This window comes from Mustela nivalis (assembly GCF_964662115.1).
Source record: "Mustela nivalis genome assembly, chromosome: 3".
NCBI classification, from domain to species: Eukaryota; Metazoa; Chordata; class Mammalia; order Carnivora; family Mustelidae; genus Mustela; species Mustela nivalis.
The window spans coordinates 150065174-150084166 of NC_139022.1; the positions used below are offsets into that span (position 1 = coordinate 150065174).

Genomic DNA, 18993 nt, shown 5'->3' on the forward strand with positions numbered 1-18993 from the left:
ACAGAGACACGTGCACCAGCAACACACCCGCGCGGCACGCCCCAGACGGCTCCCACAAACGGAGCTGTGGGAGACGTGAGCCGATGAGTGCAAGGCAGGGGAGGTCCTGGGTGCCCAGATTTCAGTGGCATCAAATTGCTTTCCATTGCTGGTGGAATCACAGTGAAATTTCTAGGGGGTGATTTTTGCAATATGTGTCAAAATTCTTGAAAATTATAAAAGAAAAGAAACTAAAGTTAAGCCTTTGACTCGAGTATTCTAAGACTTCATTTAAAAACCATTATTGTAGATACGAATGAAAAGATACTGCTAAAATGATGGGGACTCAGAGGTCATAAGAGACTGGGCTAGGGAGAAAAGGGACTGAGCATTGCAGACGGAAAGACACCTGCAGATGAATTTTACAGTTTCTAGTTGAAAAACACTGTAACCATCCTACATGTCTACCAACGGGTGGTTTGACAAATGCAAACAACTGAACACTTTGCAATGATGTAGTTAGATAGTACTGAGTGACAGGAGTAAAAAAACTGCATGGAGTAAGATCCCATTTTTATTTAAAAATATGTGTCTGTACAGAGAAAGCAATACCTGGATATACATCAAATATTAACTGGATATTTGTGTTTGGATGGTAAAATTAGCAATGAGTTTGTTTTCTTCTTTTGTATAATATTTTATAAATGGTCTTTAATGAAAATGGTTTATAGTTTATGATTCATAATGTTAAGACCGAATTAACAGAATAAATGAGACACTGAAAATTAGGAAAGGTGTTGAAATATTCCTAAACTCATGGCTGGGCTCTCTGGATCGTTTTGAACAAGTGTGCCCACAGACACATTACACACTGTCAACTTACCCAGTTCCTGGGAGTATCCTGTTTTTCTCGCTAATAAATAGGGAACCCGTTCTGTAGAAATTCCATAAATTCTGAAGTTGTATCGAACCCCCGGTCTGAAAGCATCTAGAGAAGAAAGGTCAGCATATTGTCAGTAACACAGAGTGACAGTCTTTATTTCTGAAAAGGAAGAGAATGAAAAATGACTTGGCTCCTAAATAATTTCCTCCTTAGAATTCCTGCACTGAACCTCCACCATCTTCCCTGTTTCCCTTGGCCTTGGAGTCCTCCACTGGGTCCCGCGAAGCCTGCAGGGCCTGTCCTCTACACTGACCTCTCCAACAAGAGCTCTTCAACGCCCTCTAGTCCGCGTGCATGAAATTCAATGCAGAAGGGGTGCGGAATTCAACCAGACACAGAAAACCATTTTTAAGTCTCTTGTGACTGACTCCAATTCCCCCCAGGAAGACTTGTCTTCTCTTGCCCCGGTGAAAGCTGAGCATCTGGAAGGCTTTGCCGGCACCTCCTCACTTTGCCCGCACACCTGCAGCTCTGCAGCTCACCTTCAACACCAGCCACGCTGCCGCCGCCCTGCTAAAGCCAAGGGCAGCCTCACTTCCTCATTCCCCAGCAGCAACTGAATGTCCTCCCTGGCCTCTGGCACGCTCTGGACGCTGACAAGGCCCACATCTGTATCTTGAGCCCAGCAGATGGCGCTGCTGATCCCACCACTGCAGCCATGAACCCAGGCTTCTTTGACTGCTAAACTGGCAATCTTGAAATTACAACTCCAATGTGGAAGGTAGGCCGTCAAGTTCTACATTTTCCACTGAAAGTGAAGGAGCTGACGATTGACTCCTACAACTCTGTGTCCTTCCCCAAACCCTACATTTCTTTGCTTTTGTAAAAGCTCTCTAGAAAGGCAGGGTTATAATGTCCCTTTGCCATTCATTTGAGACCACTGATTTCGAGGCATGAGTTCATATAAATCATGAAAACCTATCCCAGCCTTAGGTCCAGATTATCTGTGTAAAAGTAGATTGAAGGCCAAATCTTAGGCTACATCGTTGTAAAATCTGAGCTCTGAGCACCCATGCTGGATTTGTCATCTCAAAATGACTAGTTTAGCACCAACTAGCTGAGAGATGGTCCAGAGGTCCTAGTTGAACTTGCTCCGAGGCGGATGGAAAAAGATGGCAACATGCGGGGTTCTTCTTACCTGAGCTCACAACTGTGCTGGTGACATTGGGACCCAGGTTTTTCCACTGGAGATCACAGGGCGGGTCCCGGGGTTGCTCACACCACTCCACAAGGTAGCCTGTGACGTGCCTGGGTTGCGGGTTCCAAGACAGAGGGAATCCATCCTCCGTGCCTTTAACTCTTTCTTCTTCAACTTCTTCTACATTACAAATAGAGCCATGCTTCAGACAGAATCAATCGCATTTTTTTTTTAAGTTTTTAAAGAAGAAAACCAACTTGAGCATATACTGTCTCTGACAGTGAAGAGCCCTGTCACTGTGGTGGCTACAGAAGCTTGGGGACAAGGTAATGTTTTCCTGCCTCTCACTTCCCAGCAAATATTTACTTCTGCCCTTTGGATGCCTCTTGTCCTAATCTTGAGACCCAGCCAGACTTTAGTCCCTAAAACAAGGGTCAGCAGACTACTGCCAGCAGGGCAAATCCAGCCTCCAGAGCCTGCTTTATGACCCTTGAGCTAAGCAGGGGTTTAAGATTTTTAACGAGGGCGCCTGGGTGGCTGGCTCAGTGGGTTAAGCAACTGCCTTCGGCTCAGGTCATGATCCTGGAGTCCCGGGATCGAGTCCCGCATCGGGCTCCCTGCTCAGCGGGGTGTCTGTTCTCCCTCTGACCTGTCCCCTCTCATGCTCTCTCTCATTCTCATTCTCTCTCTCTCTCTCTCTCTCTAGTAAATAAATAAATAATCTTAAAAAAAAGATTTTTAAGGAGTTGCAAAAAAAAAAAAAAACAAAGAATATAGGATATAGAACAGGGGCCATATGACCTGTGAAGTCTAAAATATTTATTATCTTTCCCCAACAAATTACTGACACCATGTCTGGTGCTTAATACTTACAAAAAGATCTCTGTTGGCCAAATGAGTAATGTGTTTTAATTCCCCCAAGTAATGCTGACTGCTCCTGGACAAACTACTACTTCTTTGATGGTAGGGGTAGAAATTGAGTGAGAACGACAGAAGTAAACAAGTTCAGCTATGTACTACGTTGGGTTCTGCAGGGATGTACACAGTCCTCATGGTCAGGCTGTCACCGCAACCTATTTCATATGCCAGGGGAGTTTTCAACCGGAAACAAGTAAAAGGATCTCAATGGACTCCCGGTTCTACTGATTTCAAGCAGAGTCACCTTGGGGGATGAGAATTTCTCCTATTTCCCCAGGCTGCCTTTATAGGGCAGCTGGTCGCTCACGTGAGAGTACCTAGATCAAAGAGTGAGTGGGCCTGCCCGCAGCCGCTCAAAAAAGCAATCAATGAAGAGCAAATATTGCATGGTCCAGACTTAACTAAACATTTACTCATTACTCACCTACAACTTGAATTTAACTGGGCCTCCTGTATTTCCTTTGGCACCCCTAATTACAGCTGGACATTGGTGTGAAAGCCCAGTGCTCTTAATTGTTCTAGACAATAACTACGGGATACCCAAAGGAACATGTAGCTCTAGGTATAAGACAAAGGGTTCTCTGTGAAGGTCTTTGTATACACCACCTACATGGCTTTCTTGTCTTCTTCCATTAGAGAAATAAATCTCTTTCACATCAAAGCTGACATTTTTCACTTGACTTATTCACACTGGCTAAAATTTCATCCCACACTCCGAACCATAACCCTTATCAAGCTGCTTTTTGAAAACTGCAAATGTGTTTTGAGAAGCAGAGATAAAGGAGGGAAAGAGAAAGAAAATCTTTTTCTTCAATCATTTACACTCTAGTATGAATTGGTTTAACGTTAACAGTTGGCCTCTTAGCTCATCAGTGACTTTATCCACTGTGGTGATTTAAGAATGTGGGCCAAGGAAGGCTGGATAGAGACTCACAAGGGAAAGTATGCGGGGGTCTGAGGGCAGGGTATGGGGAAGGAAGGTACAGTAGAAGGCCCCCAACAACCAAGTGCTCTGCAGTGTTGTTTGGACCGGGCCTCACACAAGGCTGTCTTTATCAGCTCCCCAGAGTGATTAAAATGCCCACTTTTCCTCATCTTGTCCTAAAGAAGATAGAATGTACCTTTTCATTTTCTTCTATGATTATTATTATTAACTTTTTAAGTAACGCATTTTTTATTTAAATTCAGTTATTTAACATACAGTGTACTATTTGTTCACTTTCTTTTTTTTTTTTTTTACAGAGAGAGATCACAAGTAGGCAGAGGGGCAGACAGAGAGAGTGGGGGAAAAACAGGCTTCCCACCGAGCAGAGAGCCTGATGCGGGGCTCGATCCCAGGACCCTGAGATCCTGACCTAAACCGAAGGCAGAGGCTTAACCCACTGAGCCACCCAGGCGCCCCCACTTTCTTTTCTAATGCAGTTTTGACAAGCAAAGATCATGTGAAGGAACTATTAGTTTTCCTTTGGTGCCACAAACCGGATTTCTTTTTCTTCCTTGACACACTGGATAGTTCTAAAAACAAATAAAGCACCACCGTCCTCCGATCTAGCCTACGTAACCCAAAGGGAAGCCTAACCTGGAAGACCAGTGGAACCCAGCCTGCCACAGTCCCTGGAGCCAGAGCTGGAAGGAGGTGCTGCAGGAAGCAAAGCTGGGTCAGGGCAGATGCAGGACCCAGGGTGGGATGTGGAGGACGGTCTGCCCGAGCATGCGCACTAGCACGGTGCGCGCCCGTGCACGAGCGCATGCGCGTGCAGGTGGCAAAGGGATAATGCGTCAAGCCTCTCCCCACAGCTGTCCCAGCCAGGTCATTCACGAGGCCACCGACTGTACATGTACGGTCATTTCCGCCTCGTCCGGTCTCCCACGGGCTACGAGACTAGCCAGTTACCATCTTTCATTCTGCAGCTTCTGCAAAGCCCTCTGGAAAGAGGATGCCAGTCAGTTCTCCTTTCATCACCTCTGGCTGCGCTCATGGGCTCTTCCCGGGTGACAGAGACTGACAAACTATTCTACAAGAAACGCGACCCATATTTCATCAGCTGCAAAGCACACTGACGGCTCTCAGTGGAGGCTGCTCGTTGGTATTGCATATACTTGGGTAAACGGGAGGGAACTCTGAATTTGAGGAAGCCCAGGGCAGCCATGTGCAGGGCTGCAGCGGGGCGGACGTTCTTCCCGCACGCAGCGGGCCCGTCCCAGGAAGCCCGCAGCCGGCCTGAGCCCAAAAGAAAAGGACGGACAGCGTTTGGCAGCTAGACATTTTGTCTCCCTGGGCTATTTATTGCCTCTCCAACTGGCCCATTCCTGCTTAATTGCATCACTGACCCTTTACCAGAGAATCAAAATGAGACAAAACAAAACTCACCGTTTCCAGGCTCTCTGGAGACTACGAGGACCGAAGCAGGGGACGTGCCCACACTGTTACTAGCCGTGATGCGGATCTGGGATGAACACTGGTTCAGAGGTAGTTCTGTACCACTGGCCGGAGCAGGAATGGAGAGGACCTCGGAGACGGATGTTCGGTCTAGATATTCTATGACTATGTTATAGAACAGAATCTTCCCGTGGGCCTGCAGTTTTGATAGTGGCTGAAAAAATACGGATCACCGTTTCAAAATGGGCTTTCCTTTGAAAGGAATTTGCATAATTCCCTTTTTTAAAATCTTTTCTGTCCCTCCATTGCCACACACACACACCAGCAAATTAAAAAACAGTTTAATTGAGAAAATAACACTCTAAACCAAGCTTAAAATCAGGCATTCCACTCTAACTGAAGTTAAGTAGAAAAGGAGACCATTTGAGCTCCTCAAGAGCACAACGTGTCCAGAGAAGAGGGACCAAGCTAGAGAGGAAGGGCTTCTCTTCAGCCTGGATAAGAAAGGAGTCAGTGAGCGCTGAGAGGGGAAGACACGAGCAGATCCCGGCAGGAAAGGCCTGGCTTCTGGCCTCCCCTCTCCCTTCAGCGGTCTTCTCCCTGCACAGTTGTGCCCTGAGCCATTCCTGGAGCACACAGCCCCCTCCAGACCATCCTCCAGGTTCAAGAGAGTTCCCTGCCCACACCGTCTCAAGCTCACTGCCAGGGCCTTCCCCTCCAGTCTGCCTTTTCTAGGGCAGACGGTGGCCCTGGTATGTACACCCCTAGCCCTGAAAATGGACTGTGAGCAGCTGTTTACCCAGGTGTGGCCAGAGCCTGGACACAGAGACTGTGCCCATGTGAGTGCCAGGCTCCCTGCAGAGAGAGCCAGCCTGGAGGTGGGAAGGAGAGCCGGGGTGGGGGTGGGGCATGGCTTGGGGCCAACTCTCCTAGGACTGTTGTGTTTGTTATGAAAACATGATCTGAGGGTCTGAGAGTTCTGAACACAAACCTGGACTTCCAGGTTGCCAGGCTTTAATGGGCTAGGGAGAATGTCAAAATAGATTTTACTTTTTTTTCTCAAATATATTTACATTAAAGTTTTTCAGCTTGACGCATAACTCCTGTATGTAAATATTGTATTTAATATTTATAACTTTTAAATATGGTATATGCTTCTCCACTTACACTCAGGCCTTGAGCCCTGCAAAAGTTAGAGGAGGTGGGAAGAGAAGTTTCAGAGGTTCGGGACTGGCCATCTGTGGAACGGGATGTCAAGGAGGAACAGTCCCAGCATTAGGGAAATGGGAGTAGGCGGGGACTCCTCCCCTGGGTAAGACGTTCTAGTTCTACTGGGCTCGCATTAAGGTACCCCCTTCCCTCAACAAAGATGGCGCCAGTATCTGGTGTCACCCTGGAAGACAGTGACAAGCAAACCTATCTTGTGAAATCCATATGTCTTACCTTCCAGAATAGAGTCACAACACAACGTCCCTGCACTGTTTTCACATTTCTCCAGACATCAGGAGCCTCCGAGGGAGCTGAAAGGAACCAAAGGAAAGATCGTGTGTCCTGTTATATGTATGTAGAACAATACAACCTGTTTCTAGTTTAGTCAGAAGAAGTGAGGACAACCTGCCTACCTGAGGCTTGCTTCTCACTTTCTTCATTTTCTGTGACTTCTACCCACTTGTCCACAGCCAACTGTTTACACCTCACTAAGTGCACACAGCACAGTAGGTGCTTCACAAAAGGTCTGCTGCATCAAACTGAAAGCTCCTACGAACACCAAGCCTGAGTTTCTGGAAGTCACCAGAAAATTTTGGAATCATTCATCAGTTAGACCAATTGTAGGAGGTTAGTTAGGTAAATTTCTCATTTGCTGAATTTCTAAGAGCAGCAGACCATTGCTACTTCCTTGCTTCATCTGTGAAGGTTGCAATGGAGGTGCACTAATGGGGAGCCCTAGGAGTTGGTGGTTCTCTGACGTGTGTTCATGATTTCACAGTGGCTGTTCCTCTCACTGGTCCTCTCGCCTGGCCTTGGCACCCCTCCTGATCCCCACACTCCCTTCTCCCCACGCTTCTTTCCCCGCCAGCTCCCTGCCTGCCTGGGGAAGCTGCCTGCCAGTTGGACACTCGGGGCACCCGCTCACTCCCTTACTCTACTGTTCCAGAAAAGTCTGTATTTATCACCAGCAAATTGTAGGACAAATGATTTGTGATTTGATTGTGATTTGATTCTAAACATCTCAACGCAAGGAATTGTTTTGGAGCATAACACAAAGACTTAGCTGTTTTATAAAAATTTAGTTTACGGTGCCTAATAATTGAAACTTAAATAACTCCCTTTTTAGTTACTGACACTTTCTCAACTTAAAGATGACTGTGTATTTTTAAAAATGTATTAAGGCAGATTTTATTTTATTTTTATTTCTTTAAAAGATTTTATTTATTCATCTGAGAGAGAGAGAGAGAGGACAAGCAGGGGGAAAGGCAGAGGGAGAAGCAGACTCCTCGTTGAGCTGGGAGCCCGACATGGGGCTGGATCCCAGGACCTGGAGACCATGACCTGAGTCAGAGGCAGACACTTAACCATCTGAGCCACCCAGGCGCCCTGAAGCAGAATAATCCACTGGAGAAGCCAATACGCAAGAAAAAACTTACTAAAATACTCATAAAGGACACAGGACTCTAAGCTCAATGCAAAATCTTCAGCGGGCTGGTAAGTCAGTCTTTGTGAGAATAGCGCCCTTAGCAGAGCTGTCTGCACTCTGTGTTTGGGTCAATATAGTTTCTGCTGTATTTCTCCTGGTGCCACTTCCATCTGCTCACTACGATTACGCTACAGCTTGACCTTTCCAGCATCAAGCAAAGTGTTGTCAGAGGTTAAAAAAATGTAGATATAGATACATATACACACAGATTCACTACCAGTAGCTTCATTTCATTCTCTTGTTATCAAAAGCAAAATTGATTATTTTCAGATTTTTTTGCACTAAAGAAATACAATTTACTAAAAACTCTACCCTTTTGCCACTATCCTTTTATACTCAATTTTGGTTATAATGTTGGAATAAATTTGGAAGAAAAAAAAAAAACCAAAGCAGAGCACTATCATTAAAGTAAAAATTCTTTAATCAAACACAACTGAAGGGGGATACCACATTACTGTCAGGAATAGGGCTTTTCTACAGCAGGGATTCTTGAGGAGTCTATGCCTCTAGAAAAAAATTACTGGAGGCCCCCAGGAGGGTGGGAGAGCGGGCTGGGAGGGGGAAGTGGCTGGAGGTGGGGCAGGAACACCAGACAAGGAGAGGAAGGCTGCGGAGGACAACCAGTGACCACCGCACGTGTAGGCTCGGAAGAGCTGTCCTCATCAGCCCTCAGCTCCAGTCACTACTTTAAAATGGTCCCCTTGTGGCGAAACAGAAAGAGCCCCTCTAGCCTACACACACACACACACACACACACACACATGCCTACACACACACATACACACACACACACACGCCTACACACACACAGAGGAAGAGAAGTTGGAATCAAATAAATACATATATTCCTTCCTTTGGCAGTAAAAGAGCCAGACTTGAATCGACGAGATCCGGAGGCTGTAATAACTGCATCAGGAGACTGAACACACAGAATCGGGTTCTAGGTGAGGGTAGAGCTCTGGAGTCAGAGGGCCGGGGTCTAGGTCACAGTCAACAGCTCTGTCACTCCCTGGTGAGGCCAATTAAATCACTGCTCCTCTGTGCGCCTCGGGGCCCTCACCTACACAGCGAGAATGGTTACCCATCGTGTCTCCTGCCTGGTGTGAGGCGTAAGAGAAAAACCCAGCAAGTGCTGGAGCTCTGTGGGGCACTCCGTAAGGGCCAGCTGCCCTAACTGTCATGATGTTACATCTCTGCCCCTTAGTAACTCCAAAAACCAGGAATCTACAGGCAGAACTTGCCTCCTCTGTCTGCTGGGCAACAACGATGATTTGTCGTTTTGAGTGGGAAGGAGATGAAAGCTGGGCCGGGCCAGCTCATCTCTGGAGGCCCTACTGGAAGGCACCACAAGCCATAGTTATTTGTCAGAAAGACTCGTGGTTCAGTCAGGGTGAGGAAAGTCCCACCGCAAGAATGATGGAGAAAACTCACAGCTCGCTGCTGCTGAACGAATGACATGTCACTAAAAATTCAGTTTGCAAGTATCATCACATTTCCACACACAGCCTGAAGTTGTTTGGTATGAGAACAAAGCTTTCCTTGGCATGGACACTACTGTTTGTCCCTAGCCCTTAATTTGAAAAGTCTACACTGATTTACATAGCTCCAGATCCAATGAGGACCCAGCAATACTAGCTTAGAAACCATTTCGTGGGCACCTGGGTGGCTCAATGGGTTAAGCCTCTGCCTTAGACCCAGGTCATGATCTCAGGGTCCTGGGATCGAGTCCCACATCAGGCTCTTTGCTCAGCAGGGAGCCTGCTTCCTTCTCTCTCTCTGCCTGCCTCTCTGCTTATTTGTGACCTCTGTCTGTCAAATAAATAAATAAAATCTTTAAAAAAAAAAAAAAAAAGAAAAGAAACCATTTCGCAAAATCCAATGGGGACCCAGCAATACTAGCTTAGAAACCATTTCGCAAAATCAAAGACGAGAGAGAAAACGTATAAAAGAAAGAACACTGACTGACGCATGTTTGAGGTGGACAGCTTCCCACTCACATGCTGTTAAGCATTTAATCCGGTTCTTTTTAAAAAGAGTATTCAGCCTCTGTTGCAATATGTTCCCCTCGGGTCTGGATACAGTCAAAAGCTCTCAGGGAAACCCTAACCCACCTCCCATGGGTCAGCTGAGATCCTTGAGTGACACTGTAGGGAGCTGAACATACCAGCTTCAGCTGTGGTGAAGTTCTGATGCGTCCACTCACTCCATTTCCAGAAGTGGTCGCCGTTAGCACAGCGCACCTGGGCCAGGTACTCCGTGTCTGGCTCCAGGCCACTGAAGAGGCGCGCACCATCCACCTTGACGGAAACGTTGTGCTGTTTCAAAGAAAGGGAGGGAGGGAAGAAGGAAGGATAAGAAGAAATGAAATTAAAAGAAAAAAGGAAACAAGAAGAAAGAAGCAGAAGAAGGAACAGAGGAGACAGGTGTAGTGGTGAGCATACTTCATTGCAAAGTCAAATCATAGCATGGTTCAATCAGATTTGGGGTAAGACTTCTTCTTGTTGGGAAAAGAAAATCTCTAAAGCCCTCTGCCCAACTCTAAAGTTTGTGATTAATTCCATGAACTTTTTAATTAAACAGATTAACCTTATCATCTGAACCTGCACAAAAATAAGATTTTAACTATTTATTTTTAAAGATTTTATTTATTTAGTTGACAGAGAGAGAGAGATCATAAGCAGGCAGAGAAGCAGGCAGAGAGAGAGGGGGAAGCAGGCTCTCTGCGGAGCAGAGAGCATGATGCGGGGCTCAATCCCAGGATCCTGAGACCATGACCTGGGTCTAAGGCAGAGGCTTAACCCACTGAGCCACTCACGTGCCCCAAGATTTTATTTTTAATTAATTTATTTATTAGTTTCAGAGGTAGAATTTAATGCTTCATCAGTTGCATATAACACCCAGTGCTCATTATATCAAATGTCCTTCTTAATGCTCATCATCCAATTATCCCTCTCCCACCCACCTCCCCCAGAAATAAGATTCTAAAGAGGCTTTATTCATAAGTCTCTCTGTTCAGAACATAAAGGGATTTTTGAAAATAGTAAATTAAGCAGCATTCTTACTTGTGTCACTTTTCCTTCACCGTAGAGTTCAACTTGGCACAACAGTGTATAATACTTCCCAATGGAGTGTACTTTCCACGTCATGGTAGCACTTGTGGCACTTACATTTTTAAATAATACATTGAAGGGAGCCATTGGGTGCACTGCCAAAAAAAAAAAAAGGAAACAAAGTAAAAAAAAATTCAAGCATAAATCCAAAAAGGCTTTTTGGTAAATAGCAATTCATGTCTACATTTATTTATTCACTGGTATTTTTTTGTTGTTTGCTTTTGAAAAAATAGCAAACAAAACCAGACTTACAGCCAAGATGGAGTAAGCCAACTATAGCCTTTCTCTCTCATCGATTATATTAGAAATTCTGAACAAAACATAAGAAGAAACTACCAGGACTCCTGAAATTAAACAAAAGCAGGCAGATTGTGAAAGAGGATCAAAACGTGGAGAAGTGGCTCATGGGGAGAATATAACAGAACCCAGAGTCTAAACAAAATAACATCAACAATGTCAAAGGTACAATCCATACATATTCTACATACATAAAACCCAGAATATGTCACCAATTTCCAAAGGAAAAGATAATCAACAGATGCCAAGCTTAAGATGGCCCACATGGCTACAATTATTACAGACTTTAAGAGAGACCCATGTCATAACAGTAAACAAGTTTGAAATGAATAGAGGAAAATGCTTCCTAGCAGAAAAATATAAACTATTTTTTTAAAAAATCAAATGGGAGTTTAGAACTAAAAAATACAATACGTGATATGAAAAATGGACTTGATAAGGTTCAGGTTTTAAAAAGACAAAGTAAGTACCTCCCATCCTGAATCCAGTCAATACAGTGCATAGAGCATTCTCAAATATTCTATTTAAGAACTCTCAAAGGTAGACAGCAACAGGCAGATTGGAGAAGACCAGAATGTGAAATATTGCTGTGCCGGTAGTGGGGAGTAAAGGAAGACATGGGTTGTAAAGCTTCTATATTTTACGTAAAGTGGAAAATATTAACTCCAAGAAAACTGTGAAATATTAGTAACATAATCTCCAGAGGGAAAAAACAGGAATACAAAGAGATGTAGGAGAAAGTCAGTAGACAAATTGAAGTGGAATACTAAAAAAAATATTCAAATAACCCTGGGCAGAGTGGAGGAACACAAAAACAGAGGGAACAAATATAAAATAAATAATAAAATGGCAGATTGAGTCCAACCATATTAATAATTATGTCAAATATAAATGTTCCAAACACACCGATAAAAAGACAAATTGTCAGATGGGAGAGAAACTGAAACCAGTCATGGACCTGCCTTCCAAGTGCAACAGGGAAGCAAACATGAATCACTAACCGCAAAACCAAATGTGACATTGAAAGTGAGGTGACCACAGTGAAAGTGTAAAAGGCCTTTTGACTTAAAAGATGGAGTTCTAGAAGCCCCTATCCTGAGCCTTCGTCTTTATCTCATTATCCACAGGCTCAGCTGTTTACGCCCAAACTCTAAGACTCATCTTAAATTCCTCTTCCCCTTGTAACCTGCATGCCTTCCCTAAGTAAGTCCTACCAGCTCCAAGGTGAATTCAGAATATGACCACATCCCACCAACTTCATCATGCCACCTGGTGCAAAGTCTCTGCCTGACGACTGCAACAGCCTCCCATCCAGCTCCCTCTCTCCACCCTCGCCTCTGACAGCCCCACCTGTTCGAGCTTTTCCTACAGCTTAAGTCACGTCACTGACTTGTCCCAATGGACACCTTCTAATACAGCTGGTAAGACTACCCCATTCGTCCCACAGCCCCTGCGTGACCAGGACACTCCGATCTCCTCTCTCTCATAGTATGGGCACAAGAGCATTCTTTCTGTCTCTCAAACAACCCAGAGCTTGTTCTCATCCTATGACCTTCTCAAATCCTATTCTTTTTGCTTGCAATGCTCTTCCCCTAGATGTTTTCTGTTTCTGTCTCATTCTTTGGCAGCCTCATCCTAACTGAAAAGGCATCAGGCATTCTCTACCGCGTGACCCGAGTTGACCTTCTCCACAGTGTGGAGCGATACTCGAAATACTGGATGTGTCCACTCCCCACTCTCATCCCTCATCCCCTCCCCCAACACACCTACATCCAAGCTCACATGGGGCAGTCACCCTGTTTTGTTCACTGCCAAGTCCCCAGTGCCAGCTATACTAGAGGCACTCTGTCATTGTCTGACTGACTGGCGATTAAGCTAAAATCTAGAAGATACGGAGGAATTAAGAAAGTAAAAAGCAAGGGATGAGCAATCTAGAAAAAAGGAACATGTGTGAAGATTCTGCATTTCATAAGAGAGAAAACATGTGGTCAAAACATAGGAAGAGATTTTCAACCTTCAGGATCTGTATTCAAAACCATGACAGACACCAGCCAGGAAGCTGACACAATGGAAAGGGCAACCCCCCCAGCATGGAGAAGCTGTATGAGTTCAAGGGCCGGGGTAGGACCAGGGCAGCCCCTTTGGAAAAACACTTGGCTTTGTGTCTGAAGTTGCTCATTCACATGCTCTTTGTCCTCACCGATTCCACTTTGGGGTATACAGTCAAGAAAACAAAAGGAGGGAGCACCTGGGTGGCTTAGTGGGTTAAAGCCTCTGCCTTCGGCTCAGGTCATGATCTCAGGGTCCTGGGATCGAACCCTGCATCAGGCTCTCTGCTTATCGGGGAGCCTGCTTCCTCCTCTCTATTTGCCCATCTCTCTGCCTACTTGTGATCTCTGTCTGTCAAATAAATAAAAAACAATTTAAAGAAAACAGACACAAAGCCAAGTGGTTTTCCAAAGGGGCTGCCCTGGTCCTACCCCGGCCCTTGAGCTCATACAAAACAAAAGGAGGCCAGTCCTACATCCATAATGCTCATAGTAGCACCATCCTCGAGAACAAAAATCTTGATACAACCTGAAAAACCATTAGAGGCCATGCCTGACCAAAATACCATAGATTTATGCAATGAAATACTTCACGGTAATGAAAACCAATGGACTATAACAACACTCAATAATATGGGTCAATATCTGTAATTTACTATCATCAAACAGTACTTACCAAATTATCACATGTGGCTTGATGTCTCTTATAAACATTAAAAACCAATCAAAATAAAAACAGTATTTTTAGGATGACATTAGAAATGAGAATACATACAGCTATACATACATACACACATTCGAGATTTTAAAAAAAAATTTTTTTTAAGATTTTTATTTATTTATTTGACAGACAGAGATCACAAGTAGGCAGAGAGGCAGGCAGAGAGAGAGGAAGGGAAGCAGGCTCCCTGCTGAACAGAGAGCCCTATGCAGGGCTCGATCCCAGGACCCTGGGATCATGACCTGAGCCGAAGGCAGAGGCATTAACCCACTGAGCCATCCAGGCACCCCAGCACATTTGAGATTTAAATCTGTACTTATCTTGGTGGCAGGAGCCGGGTGGGGGGCTGTGGGATGGGAGAGGCCGTTAGTTCCAGTCAGAGTTCTAGTCTGGAAGGTGAGTAGTAAGCAGGCAGGTGCCTATTACATTATCAAAACAAATAACCAGGGACTGTGGGCCATGCATGCTTCCATGAAGAGAAGTGTGGTTTCAACGAGTTATAAATGAAAACTTTTTTTTAAAAAGACTTATTTATTTGAGACAGGTGGAGAGAGAGAGAGCGCACATGAGTGCATGAGAGGGAGAGCCTGATGTGGGGCTCAATCCTGGGACCCCAGGATCATAACCTGAGCTGAAGGCAGACTGAGCCACCCAGGTGCCCCTAAATTAAAAGTTTCACTTAGGATGTGAATTAGGCAAAAATATAAAACATTTCCTTGATCACAGAGTGTGTCACACAATGAGTTCGTCACCACAGCGGGTTGTGATACTGGTCTCACCTCGATGAGTCAGGTTAAAAAGAAGGTGAACACTTCTCTTTCGTAAGTAGTTTTCAGCCGTGAGTGTGAAGTTATACATGTCTTGCGACTCTGGGGCTACTTGCCAAAGACACCAGCTTTTGTGTTTACAAAGGGTCTTTTTCCCAGAAAATCTTAAAAAAAAAAAACACACACACACACAAAACAACAATTTCAGGATTTATACTTTTGTCAACACAGAGATATATCCCTACACTCAGGGCACACTCAGTAGCCTTCAAATCATGTTCCACATGACGGTGTCGATACCCCCGCCATCAACAAATGTCAAAAGTGAAAACATTTCAACAAATTCGACTTCTGTGGTGAAATGTGTAATGACCATGTAATGACCGCCTCCCTCCACCAACATAGGGGATGAGACGACTCCTTAATGTATTTTAAATATTCTTTTATTTTTTTTAAAGATTTTATTTATTTGACAGACAGAGATCACAAGTAGGCAGAGAGGCAGGCAGAGAGAGAGAGAGAGAGGAGGAAGCAGGCTTCCTGCAGAGCTGGGCGCCCGGCGTGGGGCTCGATCGATCCCAGGACCCTGGGATCATGACCTGAGGCGAAAGCAGAGGCTTTAACCCACTGAACCACCCAGGCGCCCCTATTTTAAATATTCTTAAAAAGTTAGAAATTAGGTAGACCCAGAACACCAGAGGGAACTATGTTCACATCAAGATTCACCACTAACAGGTTTTCTTATCATTTCTACGTGACAGTTTCCTTTCTCGAAACTCAGGTGGAAAGTATCACACACCACTGAAAGACTTCTTCCTCACTCTGGCAGGATGCTTGTAAACTATCTGTTCCCATTTTCCTCAACATCTGAATGTGGCTCTTGTTGCTGTCACAAGCACCTTAAACAAGGAGGACCCTGTCAAGAACGCCATGGGAGCTAACTTACGATTCAAACAATGTGTAGCTCTGGGAAAGCTGTTTGAGCAAGCCGGTGTCACTCCCCGGATCCCAAGTACAGTTCAATGTCATGAAGTCCTGGGTTTCACAAGAAAAGTCCTTGGGCTCCTGGAGGACTTCTGTCCATACAGAGGAAAAAACAGATGAAAGGCCTAGTTAAATCCCTTTAATGAAAGACAAGGAAAACGTAGAGCTCCTTTTGGGTTTCAGGCCACAGAATCACTCTGAATGATAAAAGCATCACACACCCGTACCTCTAGAAAGTCACAGTTTAGATGCTCATCTGGGCCCCTTCTCCCTTCCCTTGGTCTTCTCTGAGGCATCACCGGGGACCAGTGGTGGGAGCTGTGCTGGGGTCTGCAGTGTGTCCCGGGAGTCATACCCCCAGGGCCTGCTAGGAGGCACTCAACACCTACCACTGACTGACAGACAGCTGGAGTGAGAGGAAGAATGAATGAATGAATGAATGAAGTCAGTGTTGCCTCCCCTGGAAGCTGGGGCTCGCAGACAGCCTCGGGGATGTTAGGCTTGAGATGCCAGCAAGTCCAATTTGGGGCACTGCTAAGCTGGGCAGCAGGGCGCTGAGAGTTCCAAGGTCAAGTGCAGGACCTCCAAGTCGTCCCCTCCTTCCCTGCACCCCCCACTTGGCATCCCTGCAGTTCTCAGAAGCCTGGCCCTGGGAGACAGTGGAGGTGGGTGCCCGGGAGCCTGGAGCACGCCTCGGGCCTGAGAAACAGGAGAAAGTAGGCTCAGATGTTGCCCCCCCGCCAGTGCAGGGAAGGGAGGTCTCCTGACCACATGCAGGAGGCCCCCGGGCACGTGCACCAGACCTCCGTGAAAAGCGCAGTGCTTCCCCTTCCCTGCTGCCAGCCATGGAGGCACCTGATGTTTTCCACACCCACTTCAGAGCGGGTTCCTCTGGATTCCTTGGCTACAGTGTTGGGCCAGGCCTGTTTGTGTTCATTCACCATCAAACGGCCAGTCCTGGTCTCACTTCACAGAGAAGGAAACTGGCTCAGAGAGGTGGGGAAACTTGGCCAAGGTGGCACGCCCAGGCACAGGAAGATGATTCGAACCCAGGCCTTCTGGGTGCAACACTGGTTGCTTCCCTGGAGTCGGTGCCCTGCCCTCTCTCCCACTCCACCCCCTCGGCCCCCCACCATGTTGCAGTCCTGCTGCATGGCTGAGGCAGGCAGGGCCCTTCCCAGTGGTCCAGGAAATGGGCCGAACTTTCTCCCCTTTAATAATCTTGGTCTCTAGGAATAAAACGGTCAATAAGGCCAAGATAACAATAGGAAACCCTTCAAGATCTTTTTCAGAATCTCTCCTAGAAGACTGGGGAGACAAAAGAAGATCCAGACCACGGGTGGAAATGTTTACTTGCCCTCTGGGACAGGAAATTCCATCTATTCTAGGAAACAGGAGAGAAGAGCGCAGAGCATGTGCACACTTACTTGACACAAAGAGAACGGTGCCCTTTATCCCGGCTCCTTGGCCCAGCTTACAATAGATATTTGTCCCGGTTTCCCTAATGAAAGCAACATGATTCAAGTTGAACACGGACACATTTGGATCGAGCTGTTCTCCCTGCATCCGTACGCCTTCCAAATAACAGGATATGTTATTCTGATGGCTTTTGGAAACGTAACAAATGGTGACATTGGAGCCTTCTTCCACGAGCTTATCTTTAGGGAAAATGAACAGCGGGTCCTGTCCAAGAGAATTCTGTACTGCAAGAGAAAAAAAAAGGCCGATCAGTTAGAACATCACTCAAGTTTCAAATCAGCCCCTCTGGTTTGAAACAAACAATGACCTGATGGGGAAAAGCCGATTCTAAACCTCTGGGCAAACCTAGAAAAGTTCAGGGCTGCGCAAACACTCCTTCTTCCAAGGGTTCCTACTGTTAGGCAAAATGTTGCTGACATTCCTACTGCAAAGACAGTGCATCCCTCGGCCCTGGGATCAGGTGTCCCTGCCACCTTTGCTTGTGACAGCCTCTATGGGCCACAGCCCCGAGAGAGGTTCTGCATTAGGTAGGATGTACGATATCTCTTACCACCAGCACAGGTAGGATCCACGGAGCCCAAGTTCACTCACCCAGCAGGTGGCAAGGCCACGTTCACATCTGCCAGGCCTGCCTGTCTCCATAGGAACGTGTGTCCCCCATCCCCCCTTTTTATGGTTTTATCTACTTGTTTTAGAGAAATTAAGCAAGGAAAAGAACATGAGCAGGAGGGACAAAAGGAGAGGGAGAGAGATAATCCCAAGCCGACTCTATGCTGAGTGCAGAGCCCCACACGGGACTCGATCCCACAACCCTGAGATCATGAGATCATGATCTGAGATCATGATTTGAGCTGAAATCAAGCTTCGGATGCTCAACTGACTGAGCCAGCCAGGCGCCCCCACGTGTACCTCTTAATCTCTACGCTGTACTACTGACCACATCTCTGCCCACCTTCTCGGAAATGCCAGTCACTCAAATAGCTCCTTTTCCACCGTCTTTCCTTCTGTACGACCATCAGTGTATAAAAATCCCCAGGTGTCTCCCATTTCAAGCCAACTCGCTGCCCTCCCTATGCCTCCTTCCCGCCCCTTCAGCCCCGCTCCCCCCCAGTCGCAACCCCTGAAGGGGCGGCCTGCTCTGACTGCTTGGCTCCCTGGCTCCCACTCAGTCAGCCCACCATAGCCACGGAAACCGCCACCACTGACCTCACCCTGCCATGTGGCCTGCGCAGGGGAGCTTTTTTAAAGGTTCCAGGTGAGTCTCATGGGCAACACGACTGAGAACCAATGTTTGGGGGCTAGAATACACAGTCAGGTTTTTCATTCATCCTTGACTTAGACCAGAAGTTACAGCTTTGAGAAATCTAGCCTATTTTATCAAAGCTGTTTATAATGTTGTCCTGTCTCTTACTATCTTTTCAGTCTGTTTTTTTTTTTTTCTGTGTGTCCCTCTGTCAGCAGTAGGATGTAATGTGAACGGTGGGGGTGGGGGTGCTCTGGAGCTAGGCTGGTCCGGGCTGGAACTCCAACTCTA

At 46.1% G+C, this 18993-nt stretch overlaps 1 protein-coding gene across 4 annotated transcripts in view; it reads right to left on the reverse strand.

Moving 5' to 3' along the window:
- OSMR (oncostatin M receptor) overlaps positions 1–18993 on the reverse strand; it is a 51594-nt gene that overhangs the window by 7422 nt on the left and 25179 nt on the right. For all 4 annotated transcript variants that reach the window (XM_082723420.1, XM_082723418.1, XM_082723419.1 and 1 more), the window contains 9 exons: positions 17408–17683; positions 15943–16072; positions 15009–15160; positions 11116–11258; positions 10218–10368; positions 6802–6878; positions 5350–5572; positions 2061–2240; positions 863–967 (listed from right to left, as the gene is read on the reverse strand). In XM_082723420.1, the coding sequence (XP_082579546.1) occupies positions 863–967; positions 2061–2240; positions 5350–5572; positions 6802–6878; positions 10218–10368; positions 11116–11258; positions 15009–15160; positions 15943–16072; positions 17408–17683 (1437 nt within the window). The remainder of the gene's footprint in view (positions 1–862; positions 968–2060; positions 2241–5349; positions 5573–6801; positions 6879–10217; positions 10369–11115; positions 11259–15008; positions 15161–15942; positions 16073–17407; positions 17684–18993) is intronic.